General features: G+C 44.8%; 1 protein-coding gene across 2 annotated transcripts in view; it reads right to left on the reverse strand.

Annotated features, from left to right (window-relative positions):
- Nucleotides 1-633: 633 nt before the first annotated feature.
- LOC119389575 (neprilysin-1) overlaps nt 634-22613 on the reverse strand; it is a 144938-nt gene continuing 122958 nt past the window's right edge. For both annotated transcript variants that reach the window (XM_049414480.1, XM_037656903.2), the window contains exons 13-21: nt 18525-18634; nt 16311-16369; nt 11648-11699; nt 11503-11573; nt 8839-8954; nt 6842-6907; nt 4973-5071; nt 3160-3257; nt 634-822 (exon numbers count right to left, since the gene is read on the reverse strand). In XM_049414480.1, coding sequence (XP_049270437.1) covers nt 702-822; nt 3160-3257; nt 4973-5071; nt 6842-6907; nt 8839-8954; nt 11503-11573; nt 11648-11699; nt 16311-16369; nt 18525-18634 — 792 coding nt within the window. In that variant the 3' untranslated portion in view covers nt 634-701. The remainder of the gene's footprint in view (nt 823-3159; nt 3258-4972; nt 5072-6841; nt 6908-8838; nt 8955-11502; nt 11574-11647; nt 11700-16310; nt 16370-18524; nt 18635-22613) is intronic.

The following is a 22613-nucleotide window of genomic DNA, read 5'->3' on the forward strand; positions in this document are numbered from 1 at the left end:
CTTACGCGAATTTCTTAAGTAAAGCAAGGGGCTAGTTTACTAAGTTTGCGTTCTGTCACTTGAAACAGGCATGAAGGCTACTTTCATATAGTCAGAGTGCTGCTGAATATGATTGTCGCTTCACCTGAAGACGACGTCGCAAGCATGCGTCCCGAACGCCGGTGTTTAGTAAACATGAAATTATCCGCTTGCATGCAGGCATGAAGCTCGGAATCGGCAGCGTCTGGCGCTTCAGAAGGACTAAGGCACTCCTTATGAACAGGGGGTTTATCCCTACCACCAGACTGACCTGCCATTATCTGTTAAAATGCAACCTTCGCACAGAAGGTTTCAAAGCAAATCACGTCTTTAGAGTCAGTACAAACAGTGCTGATTGTCACTGATACAAGACAAACCACAATAGCAAAATAAAAAGTCAGTAGCTGAAGATACCACGTGGGGATTTGAAGCGTGGCGTAGGGAGTATTTGTTTAGTCCCTTGCACACTTCTACCTATAAGTGTTACATCATCGTCATCGTCAGCAGCAGCCGAAGAAGCAGCAGCACATGGCCACGTAGCATATATTTTGCAAGGGCAATAGGATTGCTGCTTGTGCACTGCATATATGATTAACTTCATTTTGACAAATGTGATGGCTAGTCAGGCGTTTATTCCGCTTATCACAGATAAATGCCTTCCCGTAAAATGCTTGACGTTAGTTCTAAAAACATCCAACGATCGGTATGTCTTCTTCAGGAACCAACCTACACGTGTCATTGAGAGTTCCACTGCAATTAAATGTACTGTTGAACTTGTCGTAGATGGACACGATTTCATTTAAGCTGCAAAAAAATGAAGATATATGCAGATCACGATGCGTCATGCCAGTGTCATTTTTTCATTACATTGTTTCTTAGGCACAGTTAAGAAAAGTGTATATATGGTTGACACTTTCTCGCATGTTTTTCAAGTACACCATTAGTATTGCCCAAGTGAAAGCACAAATAGGTACCTAAACATTTAATATGTCTAGGGCGGTTAAAGGGTTTGTCGTGACTAGCGGTCACAACGAACACATCCGTTCCTTATCCCCAAATTCCTAAGTCGGCGATAATCATTACAGCGCGTTTTCTTTATTTACGTGTGAAGAACTTGGGGCACTTCCCTTCCCCTACAATGCAAATGTATCTCCCCTCATCTGCTCTCTGACCCTCCAATAAGTCCCAACTAAACCTCCGTGTGGCTCGAAGGCGGGCACAAAAATCGTCATGCTCTACCCAGCAGAATCAAAACAAAATATCTGTAGCAATGGACAGATTTTATACATCTGCGCATCAACTTTGCGTATATACACGTTCTTTCAATAAAATAATGCTGTTACTCTGCGCCTAGGTATTGTATGTTCTGGTCTCGTCGTCTAGCGCGTCTAAAAACTAACACTGATCTATAGCGAAGCTGTTCTACACCATGAATAATTGCCAGATTTGACATTAACTTTTCGCTCCATCATTCATTCTTGAGCTTTAAGTTTCAACAGCGAGTTTTCCAAAGCACGGGCTTCAATCATGTAAGGGTCATTCCACGCCAACTGTCCCAATCGTGGCGCTCGACAAAAATCAATTTCTCTAAAAAATATCTCAGAAAGTTACAGACATATAGACATTACTTCGACTCCCGAAATAATTTGAGCGGCAAAAATTTTTCGCGCACGTGAGCGCCATTTCAACTTCACGAAATGTTGGAAAACCAGGCACGCAAAAAATTCGCTATAAATCGACCGTTCCAGACTTTATTGCGTTTTTCGAGCATCATGATTTCATTATAGGACAGTTCCTGAGAATAGATTTATGTTTTTTACAGATTAGCGTGTAGGTAAATTTCAGTAAATTGTAGTATTTTCGGGCATTTTTTACAAAAGTCGATTGTCGATCAAATGCTCAAATCATTTTTATAGAACTTTCCATAAAACGTACTATCTTCTAAGTTTTTTGTTTTGCCTGTGTACGGCGCATAATATGTAAAATAAAATCCTGAACTTGGCAAAAACGGTACTTTGGCCTATGTTGAGGGCGTTTGTTGCCGCAGACGCTTATTTTAACGCGATAGCATTAAAGAGCTCGTGTCGCAGGAATTACGGTGTCGGTGGCGGCCTCTTTGGTTGCGAGCGAAAAAACAGCGTTGGCCGAGAGCGAAAATTCGAGGTAGGTGTAAATAAAGATAGGAGACGGAGGGCGTTTGCACTGTGGCTTTTCTTGCGACACAGTTTAGGTTTCCACTAAAAACCTAAGGCAGGCTAGCGATTGCGAAGGCGACAGCGCGCGCGCGTGTGTGTGTGTGTGTGTGTGTGTGTGTGTGTGTGTGTGTGTGTGTGTGTGTGTGTGTGTGTGCATGTGTGTGTGTGTGTGTGTGTGGGTGTGTGTGTGTGTGTGTGTGTGTGTGTGTGTGTGTGTGTGTGTGTGTGTGTGTGTGTGTGTGTGTGTGTGTTTTTGTGTGTGTGTTGTGGTGTGTGGTGTGTGTGTGTGTGTGTGTGTGTGTGTGTGTGTGTGTGTGTGTGTGTGTGTGTGTGTGTAGCTGAGGCAGGCTAGCGATTACAGCCATATGCGTGACAGCCATAATATCGAAACTGGTGCCGCTTTCAGAATTCTGCACGATAAACGTGCCTTGTGAGGGTACTCGTCATTTCGAATATGGCAATATGTGAGCTAAAGAAAGAAGTTAAAAAGTTCAATATAGTGAAAATTTTGTGGGCTAATCAATGAAATATGTCTTCATTTCTAGTGTTGGTAATGTTCACCTTTCACAGTAATTCAGCTCGGCTACAATATCTGTGCTATATGCCACAGGCTGTATTTTTAAGCACTCAGTCAAGGAACAATCGGAGTACTAATATTTAATCTACAGTGCGCTATCCGCGTCTGCCGACAGACTGTATCTCTCTTTCTTGCATTACGCATCCTCTCGCCCTTGGATTGCTGTAATGTGTGCTAAATTGATTGATGTGAAAAAATTGAGCTATATAAAGTACTCCAGTTTCTCGAGCTATTCGTTGTTTAGTATTATAAATAGTACAGGTATTTCTTTCCTAGCAAGGGCTGATGAAGCTCTTGTCTTAACGTACATGCATCAACCGCTATCAGCTGCGATTTGAATGTCAACAAAAAATAAGTTCAGTGAAGTACCTTTTTGGGAAGGAAATCTCTTCGACATCAGCTCTTTCTTCAACAATTTTCTCGGGTTCGCTTAGATTTTTTTCATTCACACTGTATGGGCAGTAGAGCTGTGAAGCAAAAATGTTCTAAGTTAGAATCACCTGAACCACAAGACACATGCTACAGCCTCTTAAAGGGGTCCTCAACCACCCCTCGTGCTTGGTGAAAAACACATACAGTGGAAAGCAGACGCTGCTGTGAACAGCTCAGATAAATTTTTCGTCGTGCGTGGCAAGGAGAGTTCACAAGCGGAGCGCGAAGTTGCCGCTTTCTCAAGCGCCCTATCTTCATGCGTAGGCCCGTACATTCTCTTCGGAGGGCCGTCATACAATAGACATTTCTTCATACAGAAGATTGATGCTATTGGCCGATAGCTGACATTAACCAAGAGTGGCGTTTGAATTAGATGCACTTCTTTCCACAAGGTGCCTTCAAGTGCTGGAGCCGCGTAGTGTGTTTCGATGTGAGCGCCGCGCTCAGTAGCGAAATTAGCGCGCACCGGAATCACAAGTAAAGAGAGCGATCGCGTTTCTTGACGTGCCCTCAAAATCATCACGCGCACATGACGTAGCTTCTTTTCCCCTTGTCATCCTAGCCCCTCCCTTTTCTTCCCTTGTAGCTTCCAGCGCGCTCTTCGGGACGAGAGGAGAGAGAAAGCGCAATTGTGCGACAAATCCCTGTAACTCCACTCTTTCTTGATGGATTCAAAACATTCTTGCAGCGATTGCTTCGTGAGGTAATAAACTCCTATACTGAGGTCACTTCGATGACTATTTGAAAAAGTGCTTCAGGAAAACTTTAAGGAAGCATGCTTCTATCAGCACTTGAAACCTTCAAAGCATTATTACGACAGTGAATACTGTTCAAAGGGGTCATGAACCACTTTTCCAAGTAATGATCTAATGACCTTAGTATCGGAGTTTACTGCCTCCCGAATCGATTGGCGCAAAAATTTCTCGAATCCGTCAAGAATCAGCGGAGTTACGGGGGTTTGGCGCACGCTCTCAGCGCTTTCTCTCTTTTCTCGTGCCGACAAGCGCACTGGAAGCTACACAAGGAGGGATGGCACGGTGGTAAGAAGTTACGTCAGCGCGCGTCATGGAACGCGATCGCTCTCCCGCTGTGATTCGCACGCGCGAGTGCGGCTACCGTGTAAAGTTAGTAGACTGAAGAGTGCGGCGCGGGCAAGTGGCGGCACCCCGTGGCAAGAAGAGCATCTCATCCGGCTATCGGCCAATGAGCATGCTATGTCTCCGCGACGTCAACGTGCAGACGCCCCGCCCACCGACGAGAGTGAGAACCGGCCTCTGAAAAGAGGGCGCCTGAGGAAACGGCAACTTCGCGCTCCTCTTGTGGCCTTTACGCGGCGCGCACGACTGTAATATTTTGCAGAGCAGTTCATAGCCGTGTCAGCTTTCCACAGGTTGTGTTTTTTCAACAAGCCCAAGGGGTGCTTCATGACCCCTTTAACAATATGGCTATATCACTGCTAGCCAGTCATTTGAAGCTATCTTGCACAAACGAAAATGATTAGCTATGCACACTCACATGGCTATTAGGACTTGTACTCAAAATGTACAGGCGCTGAAGCACTTAATGTTGACACATAGCTGTATCGCGCTCCAATGCTGCTTCATAAAGCGCGATTTCTGCTTGTGCCTTCGGGAGTATGTGTACGGCTCGACAAGCTTTTAATCATCAGATTATGTACGTTCCAAGCAAACTTTTATAAAATGAAAGCACCAGAAAGCAAGAACACGAATACTGATGTACAGTTACTTACACTTCCAAAGAAAGTGAAGAATATTTTGTCCTCGGTGTTCAATTTTGTATCATTAAATACAGACGGTCCCGTGTAGCCATCCTTGCTTCGTGCCAGTGCCTGTAACATTAGACGTGCTTATTGCTTTATTGATGCTCGCATCCGGTATTTACTCTTGGCAATGAATACTTATTCACCATTTATTTGGCGCCTTCCAATAATAGCCTACGTAGGGGAGGAAGTGGAGCGCGACGTGAAAGGAGACATTCTTTGGGTGAGCGTCACACGCTCCTTGATATATTCGGCCGTCGTCTCAGATAGCGGTGCATGTTGGTGATACACTCGGGCTCTGGCGTGCTCCTACTCGTTATCGCCGAAACACTCGTTACTCTGTTCAGAGGAGAGATATTATAAATGGCAGAGGGATGTTTATGTCCAGTGAAAACTGTGGTCTACTTTGGTGCAGATTTTCCCCTCGCGTAATTGCGACAGGTGTCTAGAGTGTGAGAACGCGATGACGCAGTCTCAGTGGAAGCGAGAATTCATGACCTACGCAAAGGCGAACGGCCTCCATCTTAATCCGTAGTGATGGTATGCGAAAAAGGTTTAAGGAAAGCACTGAAGTGGAAATAATGCCTCTAAAGTGAAGCAGGGCCTCCGCCAAACGTTAGCGCGCAGAGAAGAAGAAAAGTGTTTTCCTCACACCCCCTACGAGTTTAATATAGTTAATTTTTCCAGACAGATGCCACTCAACCAGTGTTCCTGTGTTACTGGCTTTTAAGAAGCCTCAAATACTCCGCACATTGGAGATGACGTATTCAAACCCTCAGCGTCACTAGGGTCGTTCTCCATGTCGATTCCATTCCCTGGATAGCAGCATCTAGTTAAATATATACAGGTCAACATCTCTGTCTCTTTAAATAAAACGCTTTTTTATGTAGAGAGCTGGACAAGTACAAGCATTAAATACGCATCTTAATAGCAATAAAATAACTATGGTCCATGCTGCTTTCTTTTTTAAATAATTGCCTGCTTTCGGTAAAATAAACTATAAAAAAGTGCACTTAAGTGATCTGTGCACTCATTCAGTTATACTACGTTAGTAAAGGTTTCAGAGTCATTCGTTTAAGAGTGCTGAAAGTTCTTAAGCCACGAAAGAAAGAAAACGTTGCAGTGTGATGGAACTATTTGGGTACCTCGGGCTTGCTAGCAACACTAATTAAACGCAAGTAATGTTTTCATAATAAGGTTATTCAAACGTTACATCACGTTATAGTTTCTCTCAGTGGCTTTGCGGTGCGGTGCTACCCTGCTTAGCACTGGATCACGGATAATACTCATTTGCGACCGATGCGTTCCTCAGAAATGGAATGCAAAAATGTTCGAGAACATTTTCAATAAAACATTTCTAATGGTTAAAGAAACATGGAAGGTCGTGGTCATAACAGATTTAGATATATTATACACATTCTTTGCCTTTTAGTCGTTAGGTACAATCACTTACACTACAATTAAATATTGAACTGCCTCAGTCATCGTTCTTACAGGCTTGAAATTCGCTTTTATTCATTTGTATTTCCGTGATGCATCGATAATTATTAACTTATCGCAAATAAATTAATCAATTCTTACTTTGAAAAAGTTGACGAGAGATTGATATGCCCGTTTTATTTCTCTATAACGGAATTCCAGAAGTTCGTTCAATGTAAAGCGAAGTTCATCACGTGCCGTGTGCTTCGTGCTGTTTACGTGATTTTCACCCCAAGATAGAAATATATATTCACGTGACCGGGTGGACGCTTTCAAAATCATCACTTTTTTCAATTTTATTTTGAAACTTCGAAAAACAGCCTTTCAGCCAGAACAAAATCACAACAGATACATACTTACCATGTGCGATGCTCGCACCCCGACGTAATCGTGTAGCTTCTGATGGCTTTGACTGTTACAGTCCGCCTAAGTTAACAAAGAAACAAAAATCACATGTTCATTATCTATGTCTACTGCTATTAATAACAGCATGGATCATGCATGCGTCATGGAGTCCTTAATATCGCCCCAAACTTTCAACAATAGTCGCCGTGGAACCGTCTCGCTTTTATATTGCCGCGTTTGATTTCCCCATAAAAAATGCCAAAGATTTGTGCTGCAAAATCATAACAGTGAGGATAAGACAGTGGCAATTCACATGTTCAAATTAACATTTCCTGTGACATTAATGTCGTAGAAAAGGAAATTTGTACAATTCGAAATCACTACATAAGTCACACTTTCGCGGCAAGAGAATTTTAATTGAGCTGTGACATTAAAGCAAAAGAAAGATCGTCAATACTACCTTACGTCCTCTCACCCCCGCTGCCACTTAAATATTTTGGAGATAGGAAGAGAAAAAGACGTACTTTGAGAAAGCTGATGATGTCCGCCCTATTGTACTCAAAGTTTGCGACTGTATATTAATATTGAAATGACATCAAAAGGAGGGGGACATCACTTTACAAAAAAAAAACATGGCTGATCCCTCCGTCAAGAATCGGCATAACACGAAAGTGAAATGTGTCTTCACAGACATATTTGAGCGTTTGTTGTGCATTGTTTCGCCACAAGGGCGAAGGAATGAATGCTATAGCAACAAATTGTAATGTCACGCGAAGAACGGCTAGCATCTCGAAACTTGCAACGCGCTGCTCGAGTAGAAAGGACGCACGTAAAAACATACACAGGATGAGCGCGAACCACGGTGGCGCGAACTAAAACTGTCACAGCTCGACAGTTAGATCGCGCTGCTGAAACACAAGGAAGGACGCACGAAACGAATGCACAGGTATACACAGGATGAGCGCGAAGTAACTGTCACAGATGTAACTTATTTGTGTGTGAGCAGCGCTCCTTACGCAAAATCGGCCTGCTGTAGTGAGCGAAGTGGCCTTTGTGCTCTGTGTAACTTCAACGGAAACTTGCGGCAAGAGCTCAAGACGTATAACCCCCCCCCCCCCCACACACACACACACACACACACCCATCACGAGATAAGCGCGCGCGCACGATCGACCACACCCTGTGGAGGCCCGCGCGCATCGCAACGCGTGGGGCGACGACCTTTAAAGCGCGCCCTTTGAGCCCTTCGCACCATCTCGCTAGTGATAACGGAAACACGCTGAAGTGTCACCGATCTCTGAGTACCGCCAAAGGTAAATGGTGTATATGAATAGATTGCGGTTAGAATGCTGAAGAACGTGCTGTCTGTGGCCGAATCGGTTTGCGCCACGCGCTGCGGAGCGAGGGGTCGTAGGTTCGACTACCGGCGACGGAACTTTTTCTTTGTCATCTGTTAATGTATATTTTGCAACGTCATATCCGTGACGGAAATACGTCAGTGAAGCCGTGGTGGACCCCGGCGTCAAACGCTTTCGTGTTAAAAAAGAGAAAACGCCGAGAATAAACGAACAGATCAATCCTTGAAAAACAAATGTGCCTAAAATCCAAGCCAGCGTTTTATGTTGGTTGCAGCGTCCTTTCTTGTTCCTCGGGATCACGGAGCCGCATTATAGTTATAATGCACTAACCAACAACTTAAACAAAATGTTTCGCCACGAAGACCTCACCATGGCATTCGCACCACTCAGAAATGAACACATTTCTTGAAAATACACTTGACAAAATGTTTCCACAGCACGTCATTTGTCGGCAATATATGATAGTTGCTATTCTTACCGAATAATAGGGCACTTAAATATTAATTAGAGTGAATGCACTTGATGACGCGCCCATCGCATCTCCTAACAATATACCGAACTATTGGCCTAAATATTTAGCGGCTTATAAATGTCGGCATTATTCATGAACTTTAAATACGTGAGTTGAGACATAAGCATGAAATATTCACTTACTCCAGCGTTCCTGCATTGTTCACTGTTGTTCAGGCATTTAGAGTTATTACAGAAGCTTGTCGTTGTAGTGTTATCCCAAAAGTCCTTTTCAACAATGCTGCCGTTAATACGCTGATCTGTGGGATAGGAAGAAGAAGGTCTTTATTTATTTGCGATGTCTACAGATTGGAGTCATCAAAGTTGCCTTTTAGAGGACTCCTAACAGGACCGAAATTCAGGGGAAGATGGGGGGTTTGAAGCAATGAAAATCGCCATGCCTGCGCGGAATACGCAGCACAGTCACAGCGAAAGCTGGAAGAGCGGCCTTCCTACAGTCCGTTTTAAACTCTCTTGGGGCAACTAATACAAGTACACGTGCAAGGTATCCACTACGCCATAAATCGTCGTAATTTGCATGAAGTAGGGAAGGACCCGTTATGCCATTTTTCGTCAGTCCGCGGCGAACCGTGGTACCCGCGGCACATCTGTAAGGCATTATGTGCACTTTGTTGATGCTGCGGCTGATGATGAAGAACTATGGCTGAGCGCTTTGTAATGGGTTGGAAGCATTCAACGACCGACACCTTACGCAATTCGCATCGTGTGACGCCTGGCTGTTATTTTACTCTTCCACCACGCTATATACACATTTTTTTTACCGTCAAGTTTCGCTTTCGAGTGCAGTTTGAGACCTTTATTCATACTACCGGGCATCATTGACCGTTCGGAACTCTATGGGGTTCAACCTAGTCCTCTAGTTCAACCAACTTTCGGAAAACAACGGCTAGCAGCAGTTAAATGGGACACCCCAGCCAGTATACGCCAGCGTGAGCTTAGGTGAATTAAAGGTGAATCGCAATCAACTGAGGACGTCAAAGTAATTTTAACGAGTGTATCGGGAGAGCATAGGCTTCTGCCTATGCTCTGCTTAGCGTTGGTTAAAGGGACTGTCAATTTTTCTACGTATACACATGTGCCAGTCTTACTGCTGACTGCCACTTATGGGAAAATAATTATATAGCGGTGGTACATGCGGTCGTTGTCTGAGGCGAAGAGAGAAAGAGAGAAATAGATGAAAAGGAAACTGAGGCGAAAATTCGCGAAGTGCTTTCGTGATGAAGCGCGATGAATAGTGCAGAAACGTAAGAAGAAACATCAGCGAGCTTTGGTACAGCGTACGTAGCGTCCGTAACGGCGTTGCATACGCAAGAACGCTGCGTTTCGCCTAGTTCGCATGAGCAGAAGTTCTGCGCACGCGCTCTATGCGAAACGCAGGCCAGTGCAGCACCACGTGAGATGCCAAAAGCTTCAGTGGTGCACGTCTTTCGTACGTGTTTCGCCCGGTCTGTCGAGTCTACGCGTTGCGTTCGCGCTTGGCGGTTAAAGGGGCCCTGCGACACTTTTGTGACTGCCTTATTTAGCACCGCAAATGCGTGTAGTTATGAATGCCGAGACGAACGCAAAAAGAATTATGTAAATTGGTGCACGAGAAGTGAAGTTATTAGTCCTCAAAGTTCAAAACTCAAGCAGACGACGACGAGAAACGTTTTTTTCGGATTTCACTCTCCCGCTGACGTCAAAGACCGGCTCCAATCACCGCGCGCGTCTTATAAAGACATACCGGAAATGTCCCCTCATGGTGGCCTTCACACAGTACATTGCTACACCTCTTTTTGACGGCGTTGTTACCATGCTTACGACAAACCACGTCCGTCAGCTAGCAGACGCTCCCATGATTTGTCATGTAGTGCACAAAATGAGTCTGGAAGACATAACAGACCTCGAGCGCGAGCTCTTGCGACGCAGTGATTGATTGCATGTCGTGCACGCCATTGCAAATTGAAAGTGCGTCGCTGAGCCCCGCGCAACGCGAGGATGGCTCCATGGGCCCAAACGAAACGCTAACGCCCGATGACGCGGAAGGCGTCGGCCGGTAAGCGTTTAGATTTTTTTTTTCGTTGACAGCATCGCGCCGAATAGAGCGTTGCGTGTTTCGCAGGTGCCGGTGTGGCCGGTGTCGCTCGATGCCGCAAAAGACAAAACGCGGAAGAGTATCGTTTGATTACCATTCCACAACGCACCTAGCGTCGTGTTCGTTGTTTTGAAAATATATCAGTCAGACACAGGAATCATTTGTTTCTGAGAAAGCATAAAAAGGGGTTTTGCTCCTCTTAGACCTCCGTAGTATGACCTAGCTACCACCATATGAATATTGCACGTCACGTGTCGCGTCAAGCCAATCAAAAACGAACGGTCTTTGTCGTCACTGTCACATGACATCACGCCACTTCCTGTAACAGAAATAGCCGATGTGTGTCGCCATAGTGCGAAATTAAGGTAGTTTATCCCGTGAATTAAAATTATAACCGCTTCGATTTCGGCGTTGCCACTTGCGCAACAATATCGGTGCATTCCACAGTGCCAGAAGAACCGATGAAAAAGACATGCTCAAATTGTGTCGCAGGGCCCCTTTAAGGGTCGACCGCGCGTTGTGATAACGCTCGAGGAGCAGCGCACTTATCAAGAACGCCGACAAGAGCAGAGACGGGATGCGTCCCGTCTCTACTGGTGCCTCAGCTTCACAGAGTGGAATGACTCCAACCGTTTCATTAAAATATTATTACTACACGAGAAGTTGGCCCATAGGAATCGCTGACGCAGGTGAAAAAGAAAAGTGTTGCTTACTATCGTATCTATCTATCGCATTAGTCAATATCTGTGCAAGAGCTGTTCCTATTGTTGCGAAATTTGTAGCCCTGAAATAAAGAATAAAATTTATTAGGCTTTCTCATCACTGTTTCAGAATTTTCATTCAGTCACAAGAACATACCTGGGTATAGGAGGTTTTCTATAGTGAGTCACAAGCGCAGCAGCTGGATACCCTGCAAGCAAACAGCAAGTGATTTGTTCCTTAGTGCTTAGCAAAACTCTTTAGAAATAACGTGACAATCCGGGTAACAGTGATGTTGGATAAAATAAGTTGGGAATCTATTTTATCTGCCATTTCATATTCTCTCAGCAGTGGCTAACAAAGTGGCTTCCACCTAGCAGCGTAGTTTTTCGCCTGAAGCACCCCCAACTCTAGTTGGAAATAAAGATTTGATTTGATTTGATTTGATTTGATTTGATTTGATTTGATTTGATTTGATTTGATTTGATTAGATTAGACGCGGTGTAGCTGCAGCATGAAATGGACCTTGGAAGGTAGAGTTGCCAGTTTCGCTTATAATAAGCAGATTTGGGCTTCCTTTTTCGCCGAGTCACTTGTAGAATTTTCCAGTCGCTTGTCGAGTTTTTGGGCTTATTTGCATATTTCTAGCAAATATAGTTATTTTAGTGGTCATCACCTTCAACAACAGCGCGTTTGCCGATGACCTCGTGTAGTCGAGTGTTGAAATCGAACACACATTGGGGGAATCGACAAGTAACGTTAATCATGCATTGGCAAACATGCATTCAATCGAATGGAGACTATACTCTGTAGACGATGTTAGAAGTAAATATATACTTTCCTCTGTAGTTGCGCATATTTGCGCTTTATAAAATAATTAAAGGGAATTTTAAAACTCCCCTTCGTGTTTGAGTGACGTTTCTTTATTATAATTAAGGTGTTTTCAAGAATGGGAAAATTCCTTAAATGTCCGGTTCTTTCGCGCTTTTTCGCGAAAGTCGCGCCGCTTTTTTTGGGGCTTATTTTGTGATCAATATTTGCTTGTTAGCTCGGTAGCATCTGGCAACTCTGTTGGAAGCTAATAATATCACAGCTAGCATGGAGAAGCGTGAAAAGCTGGGCCGGTTGGTTCATGTTTAGATGCGAGGAAACCAGCGAAACTCAAAAAACGCCAGGCCTGCGCGGAAAGCGCAGCACAGTCACAGCGAAAGCTGGAAGAGCGGCATTTCTAGAGCCTGTTATAAACTCTCCTGTGGCTACTAATACAGGTACATTAGCAACGTACCCACTACGCAACAAAGCGTAATTTTTGGGAAGTTGGGAAGCACCCAGCACGACATTATTCGTTGTTCTGCGGAGAAGCGAGGTACCATATGTAAGCAATTATGTGCAGTTTGTTGATGCGGCGGTTGATGACGATGAATAATTATGGTTGCGCCCTTTTGTAATGGGTTGGAAGGTTTAAACGACCCACTAGTTACGTAATGCATACTGTGTGACGCCCGGTCGATATTTAACTGTCCCACCACGCTTTATAACACACTTTAACCGGAGAAACGTAGAGCGAGAGAGAGAGAGAGAGAGAGAGAGAGAGAATTGACTTTATTGAGACCCTGAGGAAATGGATCATAGGAGCCTTATGGGCTTCCTTGGCAACCAACAGAAGTGCACTTGCGAGGAACCCACTACGCTGTAAATCATTGTAATTTTTGAGAAGCAGGGCAGTAGGCACTGTGCCATTTTTCGTCATTCTACAGACAGCCGTGGTACCTGCTAAACTCATGTAAGGCATTATGCGCACTTTGTTGATGCTGTGCGTGATGACGGATGAAGAATTATGGAAGAGCTCTTTGTAATGGGTTGGAAGCATTCAACAACCTACTCGTTGCGCAATTCGCATTGTGTGACGCCTGGTTACAGAATTCGCGTTGTGCGACGCTTGGTGCTTATTCTACTCTTTTACCACGCTATATTGCATATGCTAATGTGGTTCCTTCCCGACATGAAGCCTGTATAGGACCTTTTTGCAAAGCAGTTTCAAGCACCGGCATGGCTCAGAGGTTGAATACTGGGCTCCCACGCAGAGGGTCCAGGTTCGAACCTCGTTCCATCCTGGAATTTTTTTCTTATTTAGTTTTTTTCTTATTTCGAGCGATACTGGTTACGGACACCGGCGGCGGCGGCGGCAGCGGCGGCGGCGGCGGCGGCGGCGGCGGCGGCGGACAACTACGGCACCAAAAACGGCCGGTGAAATGATCTCATAACAGCTTTCGCTGTAAAACAAGGACGAAGAAGAAGGCACATTCAAGAACACACCATCGCAGGACTTCCAACCAATTTATTGACGCCTCCACGTATATTTATACACCTCATCCCGCGCACGCTACAACATGAAGCCTATCATCCACCCGCTAATCAGTCACACCCTGAAAGAAACAGGCGCTCTTTTTCTGTGATATGCACAGAAGGTTCGATAATACACACGTGTCCAGTCTTTTTCATATGGTACGCCTCAAGCAGTTCGCGTTCAAGCTTTGATTTTCCCCTGCCTAGAATGCAGGTCTGGCGATACAAAGGCTCGCAACCGTTACAATCCTTCACATGCACCGCTAAGTTGCTCCCTGTGCCCGATCGTACACAATAGGCATGCTCTTTGAGGCGTTCATTTGTGCACTTCCCGGTCTGCCCGATATAAACGTGCCCACAAGTCGTGGAAATGGAATACACTACCCCCACCCTGCACTTTGTGAACACAGTTCGGTGACTGGTTTTGCAGGCAGAATTGCGCTCGCCACCGGCTGAGATACGGGCGCAAAGGCCACAAAGCTTTCGTGGGGCTGAGAACACCAGGTTCACACCAAACTTATGCGATACTCGTTTTAGCCCGTGAGACGTCCTGTGAAAATACGGCATCACCTCAGACCTGCATTCTAGGCAGGGGAAAATCAAAGCTTGAACGCGAACTGCTTGAGGCGTACCATATGAAAAAGACTGGACACGTGTGTATTAGCGAACCTTCTGTGCATATCACAGAAAAAGAGCGCCTGTTTCTTTCAGGGTGTGACTGATTAGCGGGTGGATGATAGGCTTCATGTTGTAGCGTGCGAGCGTACGCGGGATGAGGTGTATAAATATACGTGGAGGCGTCAATACGTTTCCGTCAGCTATCCATCATTGGAATCAACTAGATAACAATATTGTGTGCTGTAACCATAGGTCGGCGAACTCACTCATGAGTCGACTCACTCAGACTCACTCAGACTCATATCGAGACGTGAGTCTGAGTCTGAGTGAGTCCGGGTGAGTAAAGTTTTTGTGAGTCTGAGTCCGAGTGAGTTCGGTTGGGAAAAATTTTGGTGAGTCTGAGTCCGGGTGAGTCCGGTTGAGGAAAATTTTGGTGAGTTTGAGTCCGAGTGAGCCCTAAGGGCAAAATATATTGCATGAGTGAGTCTTAGTGAGCTCCACATTTTTTGCCGACCTATGGTCTTATCTACTCAAGTTCAGCATCACTATCAGCCTTATGTCGGCTCACGTTTATACTCTCGTATACTCCCACATAATTCAACGCGCTACCGTTCATACGTCAGCTCAATATTTATTGATCAGAGGCATGAGTTGAGGAGGGAGAAGGGGAGGAGGTGCCTTGACCTCCCCCCGCAAACTTTTTCACGGGAAGTTACTGATCAAAATACCCCCTGTGAGTCATCTCTTTCAATAAAAAGGTCCTTATTGAACTGCAAACTCTGATAACTCGTCTTTGAAGGTACGAGATCAAAATGCGCTAATTAGCGCACCGATTATGCGAGATATTGGCGTTAAAGAGCATTGATATTATGGTCAAGAAAGGCTAATTATAGGCTAGCGGACTCATGAGTCGACTCACTCAGACTCACTCAGACTCAGATCGAGCCGTGAGTCTGAGTCTGAGTGAGTCCGGGTGAAATATATTCTCGTGAGTCTGAGTCCGAGTGAGTCCGGTTCAGAAAAAGTATAGCGAGTCTGAGTCCGAGTGAGCCCGGATGAGGAAAAGTTTGGTGAGTTTGAGTCCGAGTGAGCCCTAAGGGTAAGATATGTTTCGTGAGTGAGTCTGAGTGAGCTCCACATTTTTTGCCGACCTATGGCTGTAACACCATTCAATCTTTTATGAACATAATACAGTGTGTCGAGTTTGAATTGTGATCTGTTGGCATTGCACTTTCTTGTTATTTCGTTATGTATTTTCTTTCGATGTTTAGTTTGTATTCCTGTATCCACTCCTGCATGGGCCGTGAAAAGCCTGCAGTATGTTCAAATAAAAAAAAATTGGTTGGAAGTCCGGCGATGGTGTGTGCTTGAATGTGCCTTCTTCTTCGTCCTTGTTTTGGAGTTTCGCTAGTTTCCTCGCACCTAAATGTCATGGAGAATAGTCTTAATCGCTATACTGAATCGCTGATATCAGAATTTCGCAACGTTTGCAACGTCGAAAAATCTGCATCTTTATACAACGTTTGTTAAAGGCGCAAAAGCGTTTTTGCCGCAGAACGTGATCCATAATTTTCCAGTTTTAGTTAGCTGGCTTCCGCCTACATGAAATTTTCGGATGGAATCAATGATAAGATGTAAGATAGAATAGTTTGGGAATCCGTGGCTTTCCGTACATTATGATAAACGTAATCCGGTTAGCGTGCGGTTTCGAAATATTTATCATCGCCAGTTACATCATGTGCTTTGAACGGGAACCTTAACGTTAATACAGTTCAACTTCCGAAGCGCGACGCTCGCGCCTCCTATATAATCAAAATAATGTACGAGGTAGAGGTAACTCCGCATAACATGTTCGTACCAACGGTGTCTTCTATTTCATCATAAAATCCATGTGACTTCAGGACGACTTCTTCGTATCTGTAGAAAAACGTGGCAAAGAAAATAGATGTACATTTTTTTATCACAACAATACCGCACTCCGGAACAATAAAAAGAATTATTTTTCTTTGGGACTTTTACATGTATACACATACTTATACATATACCGTGCATGACGGCGGCAACGGCGACGGCAAAAACCAGCCGAGACTGTCCATATAATTGCTATCGCAATAAACAAAAAATCATAGCAACTGCGCACCATTAGCAGACAAAGCTGAGTTGCACAGGTCCTCAAGAAAACAAAACTGCCCTCACTTATGCCGCGACGTGCACAGTCGCAGAGAATTAACGCACATGCGCTACTATACAATGATGACACCTATAGCCAAAATGCACTACAATCGTATCTAATCTAGGTGCGACGGAACTGTCGCACCTAGTTTTTGCTATACAAATAGATGTGTTACTGTCATACGCCAAGCAAGACAGAAGTTTTGGGGAAGATGACGCCTTGAAGTGATGCAAAATTGTTGAACATGGGGTATCGCAGGAGCCATCGTTTCAACAAGTGGAAGTGTCTTCTTCATGGCAGCAACAACTGCTGACTTGACAAAGGCAAGTCCACTTGTAGAGACGTTGCCTCCAGCGATACTTTCCCTTCAAGGACCTTTCACGACATAGATTAGGGATTTTACAGCGAAACCGCTAGCCTCTAGTTGGTCGGGATTTTTTGACACAACACTCTGGTGCTCACAAAATACCCCCTCCCGCCACTGGCATCTCTTTCCACTCAGACAGAGCTCAAGCGGAAGCTGGTGAAATCCCCCTCTCCACCCTCATACCCGCATACACTGGGCACGGGGTATGCGGGTATGTGCCACCACCGGCCACAGAAACGACCCACAGCAACCAACCACGTAATAGAGATTGTGCCTGGATTTGGTCTTTATTGAAAACACGTCTAGGATGGTCGTCGAACCCATCGTATTATGTCACAGTGACCACACGGTGATCATGAAGTCAAGAGTTTGGTGGAATCCCGCCTGGCCGAGGAACGACGTGGATGAAGAAAACACAGCGCCAGCCAAAGTAAAAATATATTCTCAAGATGACGTTTCGGCTCCCGCACGGGAGCCTTGTTCACAATTGAGCTTACCTTCCTCGACATCCTCGTAAACCGAGAAGACAGGCGCTTGAAGTTCTCCGTCTAGAGGAAAAGCACACATATGGGCCGCTACCTGAATTTCAGATCGCTGTATCCTTCCTGCCACAAGCGCTCTGTCGTCTCGGCACTCTTACAACGGGCTCAGCAGACTTGCTAAAACAAGGAAGACGCACGGAGTAACGTGGAGACCGTCCATCGGGAGCTCGCCGCATGCGGTTGCCCGTCCTCATTCATCAATTCAGTCCATTGTCACCTTTCACGGCCGGTCCGACCAAGCAATCTCTCAGCAAAAACAAGAGCGTCGGTGCCTTATGCTCCGGGCTTCAGTGAGGCACTCGCCAGAATTTGGCGCTCCTACGACGTACAGGTCTCACATATGCCTGCGCGGAAACTTGTAAACGGCCTCAAGAACGTCAAGGACAAATTAGAGCGGGAGAAGTTTCCAGGTGTCGTCTACAGAATTCCATGCGCATATTGCACACATGTTTATATCGGTGAGACCGGCAATTTCAAGAGAAGGTTACGCGAGCACTGTAATGACGTGAAAAACAAAAAGGTGACATCAAATACCCTCGCCGAACATGTATCCACGGGCCATGTGATCAGCTTGGAAGATGCTTCCATCATCGCCACGGAAAAGAGACTCTTTACACAGCTTAATCTAGAATCTTTGTTTATTCAAAACCACTGCGCACACGCTAAACAAGAGCTGTGGTAATCTTCAGCCGGTGTATGCTCGTTGCCTCAAACATGAGATTAGACGACCTTATAAATAAGCGAATTTGCTGCTCATGCTCCATTGTGAACAAGGCTCCCTTTCGTGTGGGAGCCGAAACGTCTTTTTAAGAATATATTTTTACTATGGTCGCCGCTGTGTTTTCTTCGTGTCCACGGCGATTATCACTAGCAGCTTCGCTCTGCATCCATTTTCACAGGGTGGATAGGAGGCGGAATATCTTTTTTTTTTTTTTCGCGGAAGAGCTGTATTGGAAATTTTTTTCTATGGAACTAAGTAAAATTACTTACGACTTGTTAATGTACTTGTATGTTAGCTTAAGAAGTTGCTGATAGTGATTATTCTCTTTCAGATTGAAGAAGTGTGCGGCAAACGACATTCCGGCGTTGAGCTTGGGAACCTGTATGTAAAAGCACAAAATGCTACAGCTGCAAAAATATTTTTTTATCGAAATAGATCCAAAGGTCGTGGTATGTAAGAAAGGGGTTAGATAAGGCTTCATCGCACTTGAAACATTGCCTTCAAGGCGTATTTTTGTTGTTTGTTTCTTTTGTTTTGTTTTGTTTTGTTTTGTTCTTGGGGGGGGGGGGGGTGTTCATTCTCAAGGTTTCCATACATTCACAAAGCCCATCAGCCCTTGAAAGCCACAACCTGTTAATATTTTACTCTTTCTGCAACTTTCTCTTGATATTATGAAGGGGACAACATGTAACTGAGTTAACAGTAGGTAATCGCATATTAAGAAAATATTTTTCTTTCAGTGTGTGCATCCATATTGTACCGAGTAGGTTATATGATGGAAAACATAAAGCAATAACAGCGTCTGTATAATCTTCTTTGTCTGACATCTGATGTACATTGTATGATGCAGGTCATACACAAGGAGCAATTTTGTATATATTTCTTCCCTGATATTTCGTGATTATTTTGAAAAAAATTTTTTTTTACCGATAGTGGTGGTATGGTTGTTGGGTTTTTCCTTTGCAGTTGTTTTCTTTTTTTGTTTTTTTGTTTTTGCTCGCGTCTATGTAACTATCTTCTGTGCTATGTTTGTTATCGGGATGTTTTTGTAGTAATGTATATAATATATATGTTTTTCTTCACCGTATTTGGTATTGTAATGTTAGCTTATGGTGAATTTATCGTTGTTACATATCTTTGTCATTGTCCCAACTGCCTTGTATAGGGTTCACTGGCCTCGTCAAGCTGTCCATAAACAGCTTTTAGCCAGTGAACCTCTCCAGAACCTGTTTCTTTCTGGGAAATAAAATGATTTGATCTCTATGCCTTGTTAAAACTTATTGTGACCTAAAATAAGCTGTGGTTCAGCATTCACGGAAGCCTCGCTCCTGCGTTGCAGGGGACTACATCACGACGTTCCCCTTCATGCACGAGAGCTCTGCAACAAATATTGGAGTACATACGTATTTCCTTTTTGTGTTGTACCCCCCCCCCCTTCAATTGAACCCACCCAGTGACACCTGGGTGCAATAACATATTTCGCGTCACCGCTAACATGTACCGTAATATCGTCGGTAGTCTATTTTTGCGTCTATTCCGTATCAGTACCATTATAACTGATTACAAACCCGCAGGAAATCACTGTACAAACTGATTAACTTGTTTTTACATGTAAACCGAGTGCAGGATCAGTATCATGTCCAAACGTCAAGATATAGTTAATTCTGTTCTTACATAAAGTTCCACGCACAAAGGAGAGGACCGGCGCTCTGTGACATGTAGACTTTCCTCGTCAGAGCTCATCTATGCTTCACGTTTCTGAATAAGTAACGAAGTAACGTGGCCACACTTTACATCTCGAATCAATAAGAATGATTAACGCGCACTTGTTTATATGTGCACCTAGGCTTCTTTTGTGTGCAATCGGTGCCCAAAGTTTAGTGTAGGCTTAGTTCCGACTTCTGCTTTAGCTTCCGCAGTTTTCAACAAACAATGCTGTCACTGAGGCGTGGATTTTGACACCACCTATATTCCCTCTAGTATATCCAACGTCATTTTTATAGGTTCAAGTGTACAATTTTCAGCAAAAATTTTGCAGAAGACTGAATGATTTCAAGTGCTTTTTTTTCTGTTCGGCAATGTGGCATGCCATTACGTGTCTCCTCCTTCGTTTGATAACTCCGATTGTTTGCAACGAAAGTTCCGCACAGTTTTGGGGCGTATCTGGAAAGCGAGGTTATGAAAAGTAGCTATACAGTCCTCACTATTTTATAATTATCAACATGTGTCATCGCTGCTCAGAACAGCCTGTGCCTCCAGCATCGAATCCCGATGATGAAACCACTAGAATGTCCCGTGTGCAAGGAAGCGCATTCCGAGGCTTGACGCGTTTTTCACAACACCGATGGTTCCATAGGGAATTACCCGCCATGGTGGTCTAGTTGTTAAGGTGCTCGACTGCTCACCCGCAGGTTGCGGGATGGAATCCCGGCCGTGGCGGCCGCATTTTCGATGGAGGCGAAAATGCTAGAGGCCCGTGTACTTATATTTAGGTGCACGTTGAAGAATCCCAGGTGGCAGAAATTTCCGGAGCCCTCCACTACGGCGTCCCTCATAATAATATCGTTTTTTTGGGATGTTAAACCCCAACAGTTATTATTATATTCCCTAAGGAGTTTACTTCGCGCCAGCCAGCACGTTGAACACTTGAAACGTTTTCAAAGCGCCGACAGAATGTCCTCGAGTCATCATTCAATCGAACCCACATGGTTGCGCATAAATATTTCAACGGCTCCAGTAACGTTGTTGGCAGGCTCATTCTTTTTCCTGTACTTTACAGCGCTCATGAACCACTTTTCCAAGTTATTATCGAATTGTATACCTCAGTGTCGGAGTTTATTGTATACCGAATCGATAGCCGCAAAACTTTCTCGAATCTGTTAAGAACGAGCGGAATTACAGGGGTTGCTCGAGCGCTTTAAGCGCTTCCTCTCTTCTCTCATGGCAATTAGCGCGCAGGAAGCTAAGCAGAGAGGAATGACACGAGGGAAAGAAGTTACGTCAGCATGCGTCATAGCCTTGAGCGCGCGTGATGAAACGCGATCGCTCTTTCCCGTTGCGATTCTCAAGTGCTCGAGTGTGGTCCACTGGTTAATGTTAGCGGACTATGGAGCGCAGTGCCGGCACGTTGTGGCACCCCGTGGCAAGAAGCGCATCTGATCCAAATGCCGCTCATTATTTATGTCGGCTATTGGCCAATAGCATGCTACGCGCTGTTTGATGCAAAGCAGTGGGCGCATGCAGCTCCGAAGCGACTGAGGACGGGCATGAAAGGAGGGCGCCTGAGAAAGCGGCAACTTCGCACTCCGCTGGTCAACTTTCCTTGCCGCGCACGACTGCAAGATTTGGCTGAGCTATTCGTATAGCAGTGTCCCCAGGATGTGTTTTCTCATTTTTAATTTTTTTTCCTCAATAAACGTTTTGATATATGTATCACCAAGCCCGAGTGTCGATTCATGTCCCCTTCAAAGGGGCCCTGCAACACTTTTTGAACATTCTAAAAAGACAGGGCGTGCAAACAAGGACACAAGAAAGAAGTCAGGACACCACAAACGCCGACTAACAACTGAAGAGACGCACAACGGCTGAAAAGAAAGAAGGCACGAAAACTTATCTGCGCATGCCCATGCAACAGGCGAACCTATCAATCCGGCACGCGTTACGGTCTACGTTGAAGATAACTGTTAAGGCATTTGATTTCATCTTTATGCAAGTTAATCGACGGTTGGCTCACGCATGCGTTACCACTATTCTCGATATGCCATGCTTCTATCATCAGGCGCGTTTCTTCATTTCTATGACGGTACAACACTGCGCATTCATCGAATTTTGGCGTGCACTTACAATCTCGACAATGTAAAGATAGATTAGAAGGTGAGCCTCCTGTTAGCGATCTCTTATGTTCTAATAATCTCTGGTTGATGCATCGACCCGTCTGTCCTACGTAGAAGCGGCCGCAGCTGAAAGGGATCTTATACACCACGCTCGTACGGCAATCAGTGAATTTGTTGGTGTGTTTTACGAAACAAATATCGGTCCGCTTCTTGTCTTTTACTCGCTCATTCTTCCTCTGCACAGCGGCGCAAATCTTACCTAGCTTATTGGCAGCCGTGAAAACAACATTAACGCCGTATCTACTTCCTACTTTCTTTAGCCTGTGAGACACGCAATGAATGTACGGTATACCTACGACACGTTTCTTCTTATCGTTTTCTGCAACCATGCTCGGACTTAACACAATAGACTTCTTTAAACGTTCAGCGACCGTGGCCACTGCATCACGAGGATACCCTACATCTAAAAGACGTGTAACCTGTGCGTTAAAGCTATCACTCATTTTGTGCTCACACGACTTGGTG

Source organism: Rhipicephalus sanguineus, chromosome 4 (genome assembly GCF_013339695.2).
Source record: "Rhipicephalus sanguineus isolate Rsan-2018 chromosome 4, BIME_Rsan_1.4, whole genome shotgun sequence".
NCBI classification, from domain to species: domain Eukaryota; kingdom Metazoa; phylum Arthropoda; class Arachnida; order Ixodida; family Ixodidae; genus Rhipicephalus; species Rhipicephalus sanguineus.